At 32.4% G+C, this 14,275-nt stretch overlaps 1 protein-coding gene across 1 annotated transcript in view; it reads right to left on the minus strand.

Annotated features, from left to right (window-relative positions):
• EXOC5 (exocyst complex component 5) overlaps positions 1-14,275 on the minus strand; it is a 45,642-nt gene that overhangs the window by 30,419 nt on the left and 948 nt on the right. Inside the window, exons 2-3 of the mRNA XM_074290213.1 lie at positions 3,875-3,969; positions 2,889-3,036 (exon numbers count right to left, since the gene is read on the minus strand). Coding sequence (XP_074146314.1) covers positions 2,889-3,036; positions 3,875-3,969 — 243 coding nt within the window. The remainder of the gene's footprint in view (positions 1-2,888; positions 3,037-3,874; positions 3,970-14,275) is intronic.

The following is a 14,275-nucleotide window of genomic DNA, read 5'->3' on the forward strand; positions in this document are numbered from 1 at the left end:
GAGACTGAAAAAAAAAATAGAAAAATAGGGTATCTTCACAGCAAAAATGAGTGACTTCGAAAAGAGATTGAAAAGAAATAATTTAAGATAATGGACTAGCTGAAAGCCAGGACAAAAAAAAATAAAGAACCTAGTATCATATGTCAAACGTCATAAATGAAAACTTCCTAGAACTCTTAGAACCAGAGAGCAGAACAGACATGGAAAGAATCTTTCATTCACCTCCAGAAACTTCAAAATGATAACTCATAGGAACATTATAGCCAAAGCTCAGAATTTTTAAATCAGAAGAAAATATAGTTAGAAAGAAAGAATTCAAGTACTAAAGGAACTGCAGTAAGTATCACACATGCCTTTGAAGTCATCACCATAAAAGAGAGAGAGAGCTTAGAATATGATAATCCTCAAAGCAACCAAGAATAATCTATCCAGCAAAAACTGAGCATAATCCTACAAGGGGAAAATTTGATTTTTTAATGAAATAGAAGACATCCAAGCATTCCTAATATAGAGGAACTCTGAAATGCAAACACAGGAGTCAAGAGAAACACAAAAGGTAAATGAGTAATCTTTAGAGTTGAAAAATAGATAAAACAGTTTACATGTGTCCCCTTAAGACATATGAGAGAGAATTTAATTAGTCAAAGGCCTGGGAGTACTTCTGTTATGTTTTAATGATCTTAAAATAGCCATGCAGAGGGTAGAGAGAGAAGGGATGAAGAAAGTAGGCATAGAGAGAAATCTATATAAACAAGGAGGAAGGGGTGAGAGTTACACTTTTATTTCTTACTCATTGTACTCCTTTTAACTTAAGAGTTAGCCTTGGATCCAAACAGGAGAGTCTCTTTCATTTGAAAATGAAAAGTTCTGCAGATCATTGCACAAGTAGTTAAAATAACTGCTTTTATATAGTTGAATAAAATAAAATTAAAATGCATTAATTAAAATTTAGATTAATACATTGATAATTAAATTAAAAATTAAAGTGCATTAATTATTAAAATTAAAATAAAATGCATCCTTGGTATAGAACTACTGTCCTCTTGTGTGTGTGTCTGTGTGTATATCTCACAATCTTATATAAAAGAATAGTATTAAATTGACAATTTGCCCTGAGACCATTTTTATTTGAACAATATTGAAAAAAGATAAGATATATGATAACAACAAAATTAAAAGAATAGCACTAGGGAAGTGACTTGTTTCAGGACTGTTTTTAATGGAAACCCATCAAAAAAGATGGGAAAAAACATGATTACCAATTTTCATCAAAAAAGAAAAGAATACAATAATAGCTAATATTTACAATGGGTTTTAAGTTTTAGAAAATATTTTATAACATTTATGTAAATTAAGTACCACAGATATAATTATTCTCGATAGAGAAGGATGATAGAAGCAATATCCCAGGCCCTAGTCTACACAAACTAAGTTAGATTCTCTCTATAGATTATTGAAGCTATTGGCTAAGGAGTCAGGCTCAGATTGCTTATGGAATTTTCTAGTGGCCCAGGTGAAGAAAAGTCAGACAAAAAGAATCAACAGCTACTCCCGACTCAAGACTTCTGCTGAGCAAGCCAGTGAGAGCAACACAGAAGCAGCAGCTAGAGTCAACTGAATCAATGCTGTATCTTTACTTAACATTTTTTCCCTGCTCTGATTAAATAAACCTTTTGCTAACTGTTAGATGTTTTATTTCAATTCAAATCCAAATCTATGCTACCAGGCTAACCTGAATCAAGCCAGGCTAATCACACCGAGAAAAGGAACTAAGCTCAGAAAAGTTAAGGTACTTAACTTATAATCACGCATGGTAAGCACAAAAAGCAGGATTTATATTTAGATCTCTCATGACTCCAAGACTGTTTCTACTCTACTTCAGTTTCTCAACGAAGCAATGGAAAGGGAAACAGCATAGCAAAATCCAGGTTCTGGGGAAAGCAAAGGAGACTAGATATACAGGCTTTGTAACATAAAGATACAGACTTGCTTTAATTAAATGCAAATAGCACAGTTTTGGAAGTTTGGGGCACTATTTTATGTAGACTAAATATTTATCCCATGATTTTTAGCAAAGCTATGTGATTGTGTAGAAGAAAAACTGAAGTAATGAACTTTTAAGATCTAAAAATATAAAATTAATATTTTTTTCATTAATACTTAAGAAGAGGTTGCAACAAATTTAAAACCCAATTGGGGCCCCAAAGCTAAAAGATATGCCTCATTCTAAAATCTCAAAGATTAATCTAGGTCCAGATAAGTTATGAAATTGGTTTGTGAGGTCTTCTCTAGCCTGAAGATAATACAAGGGTTTGATTATGTTCTAAATTAACCTGATCAGACTATCACTAAGGGGAAAAAAAACCTTCCAAATATATATTCCCTAAACTTCAGACAGAAATTTACTAAATCTGAAAAGATGAAAAGGAACATAACTTTTACTGGGACACACACATTCCTTGTAAATTTATTTCCCAGACTAAGTTTGCTTTAAGGGAAAAGGTGATCCAAGAGACCCCAAAAGCAAGAAAGGTCAACTATAAGGCCATCCTAAAGTCTTGTATCTTGTTAAGAAGGACCATTTTACTAAGTCTTCCTAAAAATTATGGACAAGACAAGAATAATCCAGCTTCCTAAGTTAGGAAAATGTAGTCTGATTTGGTACCAACATTCACTATTAAACACAACAAAGAGTAAATGATTTCAAGTTGGCAATTTTAGATCATTAACTTTTTTTTTTCCACCAGCAGAAACTATCTCTAAACAAATAATCATTTTTTATTTTATTAGTTTTTTTTTTTTTTTTAACTGAACTTAAGAAAAAATAAGTTAAAGATGATGTACATGTCTACTTCTTTAATTTTTGGATGAGTTAGCCTAATTTTTACCTGATTGCTTTTCTGGAGTTCTTGTACTTTCTTAGCAAATTCCTTGGCTTCTTTTTGACACTGCTGCTCAAGTTTTTCTACTCTTCTCTGAATCCTTTCATCCATTATCTGAAGTTCTTGAATATGGTTTACAAATTCTTCTAACAATCTGTTAAAATAAAATTACTATAAAGTTCAAAAACATGTTTATGCTCAAACAGAATCTACTAATAAATCAATTCAACTAAGTAATCTAAGTCTAAATAAAAAACTCCATGGGAAAGATATAATTATTTCTTTACAGTCTTTTTTTGGAACTCCTTGTTGTTTAATAATAGTATTTAAATCTTCTCACTATTTCATACTTTTTGACTTAAAACTTGAAATATTTGTATGTATGTCTGAAATAATGTCTATACATACACATTATTTCAGAAATACATTTCTCAGTTGTTGAAATGAAAATTGTTGTTCTGTGGCTAAATCATGCTGAAAATTTTACTGTGGGCTCAACTCCATGTCATGAGATATGCACCAACGAACTACAAAATAATTTTAATGTAAGTCTAAGGATAATCACCAAGCAGACAAAATATGTTGCAATCACATAATACATTCCAAAGCCCAACATATATTAATTCTTGATTACTTGTACAATTTTCAATGCTCAAATTTGTTCACATTATTTAAATTGATTACACTTAAAACAAATGAAATATATTTGTTTTAGAGAGGCAATATCTTACAGTATAATTTATTAAATTTTCCTTAAACGATCATATCAGTAAATCAGATAAGTTTTCAAAATGAAGTCATTATACAAATTCAAAAACACTGACCATCTAAAAAAGACAATATCTCATTTCTGAAACTCACTACAGATTTTGTTCATAATTGGTAAAATAAGATCAGATAAAAATTTGAGACTATATATAATTACTTCCTTTATTTCAAAAGCAAAAATGTAGTCACATTAAAAGATAGTGATATGGAAATTTTCACTTCACCTTTTGGGATCAAAAGCTTCAGGTCCTCCTCGAGAGCCTCCTCCAGGAGTTCTCCATACCAGACGTTCAATGTACTCATCTGCCACAAAAGGCTCCTAATTTATAAAATAAATATTCTATGACACAAATCCAAAGAGAGTAATTTGATTATATTACTAATAGGGTCTTAAAAGTTGGATTTTGAGAGATTAAAAGGTAGTTAAAGGAACTACACAATTAAATTACCAAATATTTAAAACAAATTTTGGAAAAACTTGCTATTAAAATACAGTATTTCAACAAAATGTATATACCTATTAATTACATTTATTTTAATCAAATATATAACTTTTGGAATGAACACGTGAAGTATTTTATCAGTCTAAGGCAACACACTCAATCTCTACTTCTATACATTTTTTAGAACAGTACCACCAACATGTAAGCACATTTCTATACCACTGTATGTGTGTGTGTGTAGTCTTGTTCCTATCCATTTGCAGTTCCTCTTTCATTAGAAATAAAAACAATATTAACAAAAAAAAAATTTGTACTGATGTATTTAATTTTCTTGTCCTGTCTCCTGTTTTCATTTTTAAATGCTGCTGGGATATCTGATTGAAGTAGACTCAATGCCAAGTTCTTTGTAGGCTCATTTTAAAATTATTTTATTACATAATGCTGTTCAATCTTTATCCAGTATGATGATTTAGTAGAAAAAATATTGGATTTGAAGTCAGAGGGCCTGGATTTACCAGTTTTAGATTATAACTTGGAACAAATTATTTAACCTAAATAGGCCTCAGTTTTCTCATCTATAAAATAAATACACTGGAGTAGATATTATCTAACTTCCCTTCTAGCTCTAACTTTTATGATCCTGACCTCTGTTTCAAAAATAATTCACAAAATAATAGCAAATCACATTTGCATGACAATTCAAGGTATACACAGCAATTTTCTCACAGTAAGTATATAATTATCCTCATTTAAAGATAAGGAAACAAGGCTCAGGGAGGTAAATTGATATGTTGAAGGTTATATAGTTAGTTAGTGGCAAATGCAGGGCTTTTTATCCAGGTCCTCTGACTTCAAATTCAGTGCTTTTCGTACCAGACCATGGTGCATTAATGTAAGATGGAGAAAATATGATCAGAGAGTAATTCATGTGAAAGACCTAAGGATCTTGTCAGTATTGGTGTTTGTCAAGTTATTTCAATCATGCCTGACTTAATCATGACCTAATTTGAGGTTTTTTTGGCAAAGATACTGAAGTGATTTGTATTTCCTTCTCCAACTCATTTTCCAGATGAGGAAACTGAGGCAAATAAGATGAAGTGACTTGCCCAAAGTTATACATAGTAAGTGTCTGAAGCCACATTTGAACTCAGATCCTCCTGACTCCAGGTTCTATAATCTATTCACTACACCACCTAGATAACATTATGTACCAGCCTTTAATGGTTGATAGGATTAGAAAGTAACTAGTAGGATTAGGAGGTATCTAGTCATTTCAGTTATGTTCCATTCTCTCATGACCCCATTTGGAGTTTCTTGACACAGATACAAAAAATCTTGGTGAATAGCAAGATTAATAAAATATTAAATTTAAATGATTAAAAATCAACTTCTCAAATACTGATAAGTCAATCAAGGTTTCCTATCACTTCCAAATACAGCAAAGTACTATAAGAAAAAATTTTAAAATCCCATGATCTGAACACTAAGAAAGATTAAATATGTCCTTTTTTTTTCTTTACAAGATATATGCATGGATAATTTTACAGCATTGACAATTGCAAAACCTTTTGTTCCAATTTTCCCCCTCCTTTCTCCTCCCCTCTCCCCCCAGATGGCAGGTTGACCAATACATGTTAAATATGTTAAAGTATAAATTAAATTAAATATATGTATACATGTCCAAACAGTTATTTTGCTGTACAAAAAGAACTGGACTTTGAAATAGTGTACAATTAGCCCATGAAGGAAATAAAAAATGCAGGCGGACAAAAATAGGGGCATTGGGAATTCTATGTAGTGGTTCATAGTCATCTCCCAGAGTTCTTTTGCTGGATGTAACTGGTTCAGTTCATTACTGCTCTATTGGAACTGATTCGGTTCATCTCATTGTTGAAGATGGCCATGTCCATCAGAATTGATCATCATATAGTATTGTTGTTGAAGTATATAATGATCTCCTGGTCCTGCTCATTTCACTCTGCATCAGTTCATGTAAGTCTCTCCAGGTTTTTCTGAAATCATCTTGTTGGTTATTTCTTACAGAACAATAATATTCCATAATCTTCATATACCACAATTTATTCAGCTATTCTCCAATTGATGGCATCTACTCTAAATATGTCCTTTTTAAAAGAAAAATTTGAATCTTTGAAAAGCATTGCCTTTTTTAGGATATTGGATTGTTATTTAGATAATAAAAACTATAATCTCAATAAGTACTCAATAAGAGTAACTATATCTCAATTTTTTAAGAGTTCCTAAAAATCCAGAAAAAAATCTCAATGTAGACCTTTAGTATATAAAAACTTTTTTAAATGTGATGCACAATAATAATTAACTTTATGATAACAGAAACTACTTTTTCTTAATTTAAGGAACTGTAGTTAGGAATCTGTGATAAAAATGTGAATGAGAACAGCTCATCCTGGTCACAAGAATTTAATTAGAGGCTCCCCCCCCAAAAAAAATCCTGAAATCCCAGCATACTAAGTAATTATAATCGTATAGGGTATGTTTATTATACACATCCCCCAATGGATCAGTATAATATCTTATCTTTTTTTAAAAATGAAATTTGGCCTGGCCTATTTGATAAATTGAGCCTTCTTGATCACCTTCCCTAAATGTTCAGAAATCATCCCTTTAATAATATTCTAAATTTTGTCAAAAAATAAGTTCATCAATCTATAATATTAAAATTCTCCTTTTAAAAAACTGGGACATTAGCCCATCGCTAGCACTATAGCATCTCATCTATTCATCTGATTTTACATGTCCTCCAGAGAAGTTATTTTCATGACATTAAAACATTTAATTTCTAATTCAATAAATACAGACATAAGCCAATTGAACAAAATTTCTAAGAGGAGAGCCTCAATAATTAAGAGTATAAAGGGGTCCTAAGACCAAAAAGTTTGATAAACCCTAGTTTGGCATAATTATATTCCATTACTATATACCACAATTTGTTCACTCATTCTCCAATCAACTGGCTTTTTTGGTACCACAAAAATTATCACAATTGTTCAAAATTGTCATTATCAGACAAGCTTTTCTTTCTTTATGATAGATCTGAACATTTCACTTGATCTTTTAAATTTATGAAACAAATCCTCTCCCATGTTGGTGTGATTTGCTGTGCTAACTAAGATACTTCAGAAGGGGTTCCCTATGCTTGCTGTTTAAGCAGTCACTAAGGAACAGAGATTATTACAAGATTGAATGGAAACTAGGGCTGAGGTAACCTCTATGACAAATATAAAAAAACTTCAACTTAACCAAGTTATTTTTTCTTTTTCAAATTCTTACTGACATTTTTGGTCTGTTTTTAATACTTTTTTTTTTTTTCAAAACTCCATCAAAATAAATAACAACTTTACTCTTGAAATCCATTATTTTGTATAATTTTTGTCCATGGGATCTTAACTACACCTTTTCTAAAATGTTTAAAATTTGTAGTTCTCAAATTTGAAATATGCATTAAGTCATGCCTAACTTTAATCTACTTATCTGTTACTTTGATTCTTCTAATAGTCAAGTCCTTCCAATATTTCTATCATTTCTATTTTGACAATCAATTTCTTCTTAAGGGTCACAAATAAAGGGTCAGAATAGCAGTTCCTCATGTCATTTTCCTGTACTTTTTTGATAAATGAAATTATTGTGGCAGTAAATCAGTAAAATAATAAACACCTTAAGGGCAGGGACTGTTTCATCTTTTTGTTTGTTTATAAGACTAAATATAGTGCTTAACACATAGTGAGTGCTTAACAAATGCACAAAAATAAACTGAAATGAAATTAAGAATACATCAGTTGCTATTACTTTTTAACAGAAAATCTCAAGATATTAATTTATTAATACACTTTTACTAAGTGCCTACTTTGTGCCAGTTTCAAATGACTGAAGTCTTCTATAACCACTATCTATACCAAAAGTATGATCATTTTCCTGTACTCATCACATATGTCTTAAAACTTTTTAACTGGGTGATTATAAGCTTTTCCCACATTATGACTTTTGTTCTGCAATAATTTTCATATATTCTCTACCGTTGTTCCCAGATTTCTTCACCTAAACACTAGTTCTTGATAGGTTATCATACTGCCCTTTGTATTACATCTGTTCCTTCTGAATATGAAATAACCAATCACTCCCATAGTCTAACCAGGAATCATTTTTTACCTGATCTCATGATTAGTGGCTTGAATTACAGCTTTGTGATGATCAAGTTCACCTTATTACCTATATTTTATTCATTTATGTAAAGATATCTGGGACCATAAGTTTTATTATTACCTCCCTTTTTAGATAGAGTTCTTGGTAAATTATAGGTGATCTCCCTATGCATTTGCTAATCTCATGGCATCTCATTTGTTAGTTGTATGTAGGTAGCTTCCCCCCTCTAATTTCCCTTTGCCACTTTCAATTCATGCTATAAATAGTAGTTAGGTCATCAGATCAGTCCACAAAAACCAAATTACCACATAATGTTTCTTAAATATGATATTATTTCTTCCTGCCCAATAATCAAAATAATCCTTTTCACAATCCTTTTTTTTTATAGCTTAACTGGCTTGCTCATAGTCACAAAGCTATAAAGTGACAGAAGGGAGCTCTAAGGCTAGTTTCCTAATTGAAATTCATTCAGCACTACAAGGAAAGACAGCTCCATTGCTTTGTTAGTAAAACAGAAATTCAATACTTAAGGAAATTTAATGAATTTTAAATTGAAATGAAATTTAAATGTTTGTGTGAGACAAAAACAGAGAATATGCAATCCCTAGTCATAAGGTCCTTTTAGGACTGGCAGCTAAAATTACAAATCTTGATTTTATGGATTCAGAATCCTAATGTGGTATAATCTTGAATACCATCAAATACCATTCAAGCCAAATCTTTGTGGCTTTTAAAAACTAATGAAACAATCTGTGAATTAGTTTGCATATACTACTTTAATGTTTAATGTATATGCTTTGTGTGTTTTGTATAAATCTAATTATATGCACACTGTCTCTTCTAGTAACAGTGATACCTCCTTGAGCACAGGGACTATTCCATGTTCATCTTTGTCCCCACACCTAACAAGAGTCTAGCACATATTGGGCATTTAATAAACACTTGTTGACTAATATCTGGACAAATGAATGAGGGACCAAAGGCCAAAAAGCAGTTTGTTATGTACTTCGTTATGTCGCATCAAGTAGAAGTACAGAGTCTTAGCGTTGTAAGGGATCCTAACCCAATCATTTTATAGATGGGGAAATTGAGATCTAAACCTTTAATTTCTTCAAGTCCCCAATGTTGCTCCCATTTTTCTTCTTTAGGAAATAAGTTGCTTTCCTATCCTCCTTCACCTGCCTCACAGCTGCTATTTCACACCTCAGACTCCCTCTACACCTGCCCTTCCCTTGTCTCCTTTGCTCTAGTCTACAAAACAAAAGCACTCTTCCTTGCCAAAGCCAATGACTCTTCTTGTGTCCTTGATACCATCCTCTCCTGTGTATTCCAAACACTTGCCCTATATCCTTCCTTCTCTCACTTCAGTCTCTTCTTATCTCTCTTGCTCTCTATAAACATACCTATAATTCCAAAAGGCTTTAAAAGAAATCATTTGACTAACACTGATTCACGCTATTGTTCTTCTTTCTACCAAAAGAAAAAAAAAAAATCCTAGAAAATATCATTTCTACTCATTGACTCATTACTATATTCATCTACTTTACAATGTAATGAGGCCTGTGATTCTATTCTACTCAAACTGTTCTCTCATTGGTGCTCAATGACTTCTTCAATTACTAAATCTGATGATGGCCTTTTGCAATTATCACTCTAGCTGATCTTTTCATAGGTTAACATCCTTAACCATCCCTCTTATGGTCACCATGACTTCTCTTAGTTCTAGCTGACTTCAGTCTCCTTTTCTGAACCATCCTCCATTTCTCACAATAGGGTTGTTCCTTCCCAAAGCACTTTTAATAGATAGTTTTCTTTTAACAGACTTTCTCTCTTCAGCTCATCTGTTCCCATAGGTGGAATTATCATCTCTATATAGATAAATCTCACCTTTCCCTCTTTTTCTATATCTATGTCCACATACACACACATACCCCCACCATCTTTATTTCAATTCTGAAGCCCAGTTTTACATTTACAACTATCCAAACATCTCACCAGCATTTCAAACTTAATAACACACAACAGAATTCATACTTTCTCCTACTAATTCTGTTCCTTATTCAAACTTCAGATTTCTGTGAACAACATCTCCAGCTTCTTAGTTATTTCAAGCTCATAGTCAATTGGTTTGAAAGAGAATTCTAACCCCATATCCCCTCTCATATTTAGCACCTTCCTTGCACCTAAAACACGACCACCATAGCAAAAAAGATGAAAAGATGATGGTCTCAAAAGAAAAAAGAAAATTTTGATGCCTGGAAGAATTATGGGGAAAAAATTATGAAATGATTCAAAAACCCTAACATTATTCTTAATTCTTCCTCCTCTCTCACATTATGTATCTAAATAGTTGCCAAGAGATATCCTTCTCTTTACTCACAAAGGCACCATGCTAGTTCAAGTCCTTCTTTCTCTTTTGGACTACTATGAAAACTCTTTCCTGTGGCTCCAAGAGGCTAGAGACACAAAAGCTACTGATCCTATCATTGGTCTCAGTCTCAAGGTTAAATGTCAACTATCTCTGCTTTGCCCCCATATCCAAGAACCTTAAATTTATCATCCTTACAGAATGTATCACCTTTAGTTTTCACACCTCTTTTGTCCATTGTCCATACTCTCTGATTAGAGAGTTGGAGGGGGAAGTGAAGATTATCTCCTAAACATTCATTTAAAGAGGGCTCATAGACCAGCCAACTCCCCATTTCCTACCAGCTGTACTTTTTAGACTAGATGCCCCACTAGCAAACAATTACATCCTCCCCCCATGTCCCCACCCATCCTTTTCAGCATTCTTCTTTTGGATAGTCTCTTTGATAGATTATAAGCTTCTTCAAAGCAAAAGTCTTTTTTTTTTTTTTTTTTTTTTCTTATTTGTATCCCCAATACTTAGTATCTTATGGAGAGCACTATACAATCAGTCTGGAAAGATCAACTATATGAAAAGCTTTTAAATTCAAGAGCTTTATTTTATCCTAAAAGCAATGAAAAAAGAGAAGCATCTTAAAAAGAGTAGTGGTATGATCAAGATTATTTGGCAGATTTTTAGTCATATGAAAAAATATTCTAAATCACTATTAACTAGAGGAATGCAAATTAAAACAACTCTGAGATACCATTACACACCTCTCAGATTGGCTAAGATGACAGGAAAAGACAAGGAGGAATGTTGGAGGGGATGTAGGAAAATGGAGACACTAATATATCTAATACATCACTGGTGGAGTTGTAAACTGATCCAATCATTCTGGAGAGCAATTTGGAACTATGCCCATGGGGCAGCCCTTTTTGTTGCGGCAAGAAACTGGAAACCAAATGCATGCCCATCAGCTGGGGAATAGCTGAATAAAATTATGGTATATGAAAGTAATGGAATATTATTGTTCTATAAGAAATGATCAACATGATGATTTCAGAAAGGCCTGGAGTACACAATAAGATTATGTGATCAACTCTGACGGACTTAGCTCTTTTCAATGAACATAAAGTGATTCAGGACAATTGCAATAAACTTGTGATGGAGAGTCATCTATATCCAAAAAAAAAAAAAGGATTCTGGCAAAGGAATATGGATCACAACATAGTATTTTCATCTTTTTTTGTTGTTGTTTTCTTTTTTCCCCCATTTTAAATATGGAAATATGTTGAGAAGAACTGCACATGTTTAACCTATATTAGATTACTTGCTATTTAGGAAAGGGGGATGGGGGAAGGGAAAAACTGGTAACACAGGGTTTTGCAAGGATGAATGTTGAAAACTATCTTTGCATGTATTTTGAAAATAAAAAGCTAATTAAAAAAAAAAAAAAGACTACTTGGCAGGTGAAAGCAGAGGGTAACACTGCAGATTAGTGTGACCAATTAGAAAATTAATGTAGCAATACTCCAGATGAGAAGATTCTAGACTAAAATGATTGAGTGAAGAAATAGGAAGAGATGTAAAAAATATAATGGATACAGAATTGGGAAGACTTAGTAATTACTGGGCTACATGAATTAATGAATGCCAAGTATTAAACATGACTCTTTGACTCCAAGTCTGGGAGACTGGAAAAATGGTGGTACCCTTAGGATATGGAGTTTTATGGAAAAAGTTAATAAATTGTTTTAGGAAATAGAGATTTGCATATGATATCCTAGTATAAATATTTAGCAATTGGAGATGTAGGATTTAAACTCAGGAGAAAGTTCAGATAGATAGATTTAAGTCATTTATATAAATGATTGCTGAATTTCTGAGAGTTAATGAGGTCACCAAAAGAATGAAAGTTTAGAGCAGAGCTTTTATATACATAGACTCCACATGGGGAAGTAACATAAAAGATGTTGCTTCAAAAGACACACAAAGAGTGAGACATAAGAGAATCACAAGAGCAGAATTAGGGGGGAAAAAGAGTATGGAGAAGAAGGTGGAAAACAAAGCAAAAGCTACTAGATTTACCAATAAAAAAAAAAAATCAATTAAAACCCTCGGAAGAATGCAATTTTAAGATTGAGAAATTAGGAGGAAGAAAGAAAGCAGAAACGACTGTTTCTAGAATAACAGATGGTTTTTCCTAAGAACTGACTATGAAAGGAAATAAGAAGTCTATAGAGGACTCCTGAGTCAAGAAAAGGTTTTTGAAAGGATGGGGGCATTGAACGCAAGAACTTCATCTGTTTTTAAGGCAATATAAAAATAACCAATGAATGAGGTGAAACTGAGAAGAGGTGAGATTTTAGGCAAGGTTGACTGTAATATGAAGGAAGAGAGCAAGGGCTAATTTGCAAGAAAAAATAGAAAGTAGGGAATGAAGGCTACAGGTAGAGGGACTGTTATTAGCCATGAGGGCCATGTTACAGAGCAAATGAAGCTAGGATAGGGAATGGTGCTGGGTGATTTGAAGTTGGAATTGGAAATACAAGGCAGTTTGCAACTAATTAACAATCTTTTCTGGAGTCTAAATTAGCATCTGGAAAAGAAGTGGCAACAAGAGAATGATGAAACAATAGATTCAGGAGGACAGTGCAAAACTGTACTAGTTAACTAAAGGATACAGATTCTGAGGGAAGAAAAGTGAGGTCATATAGAGTTGTTATACTAAGAAAGCAACGAGAGAAATGACTGGAGCCTATTGTAAAGTGGAATTATGATCAGAGGAACTTCATAATTCTGGATTATGAGAGAGAAATGCTTGTTGCTGATGACAAGAGAAAAAAAAACATATTGATGAAAAGTTTTAAGTTCCCCTGAGAAGAGAGAAGAGTATAGAGTAAGCTTTAGTTTCCTAAATAAATAAGAATTTTACTTTGGCAATGAAAAACTGTTTTGATTTTTTTGTTGGTACAAAAAGTTTCCAACATTGAATTACTAAAATAATTCTTCACAGTCAAATATTAATATTAAAAATGAATATAAAAGTGTTTAAATTGATGAAGCAGAAGGCTAATAATATAAAGAAAATAATAACAAAGAAGATTTCATTCTATTTCTGTTCTATGTATAGGATTGCTCCCAGGACTTTGGCCTAATACAAGTATCCTACTGCTATTGTCACTGGATAATATCAGGTAGAATTATATATGTCTCAAGTGATAAGTTCCAAAACAAAAGAGCCTATTATTTTTACAGGAGAAAAAACAAAGAAAACACTAAATATATTTTCAATGAAATCAAGAAAGTTCACTTGACTACATAATTGTAGATAATATAAATATCAACTTTAAACTATAACAGAAACACCATGATTCAGTAATTGTCAATTTCCAAGTATAAATTCAACAGGAATTGTCAGCTGCAAGTCCAATAATTATCAGCCAAATGCTGCCTTGCACTGTTCTGATTTGTGGAATATCACAAAGTTTGGCAAGCTGAAAGTAAGTGCCTTAATAACCTTGGAACTACTTTCTCCTTTTCAAGAATGGGTTTAGTTAAAATAAATAAGTAAATAACTTGATTAGCATGACTGCAAGGTTCTTTCAGTGCCGTTTCATGAGGCTGTTTGGCAAAATAAATTGATGATGTAA

This window comes from Sminthopsis crassicaudata, chromosome 2 (genome assembly GCF_048593235.1).
Source record: "Sminthopsis crassicaudata isolate SCR6 chromosome 2, ASM4859323v1, whole genome shotgun sequence".
Taxonomy (NCBI): domain Eukaryota; kingdom Metazoa; phylum Chordata; class Mammalia; order Dasyuromorphia; family Dasyuridae; genus Sminthopsis; species Sminthopsis crassicaudata.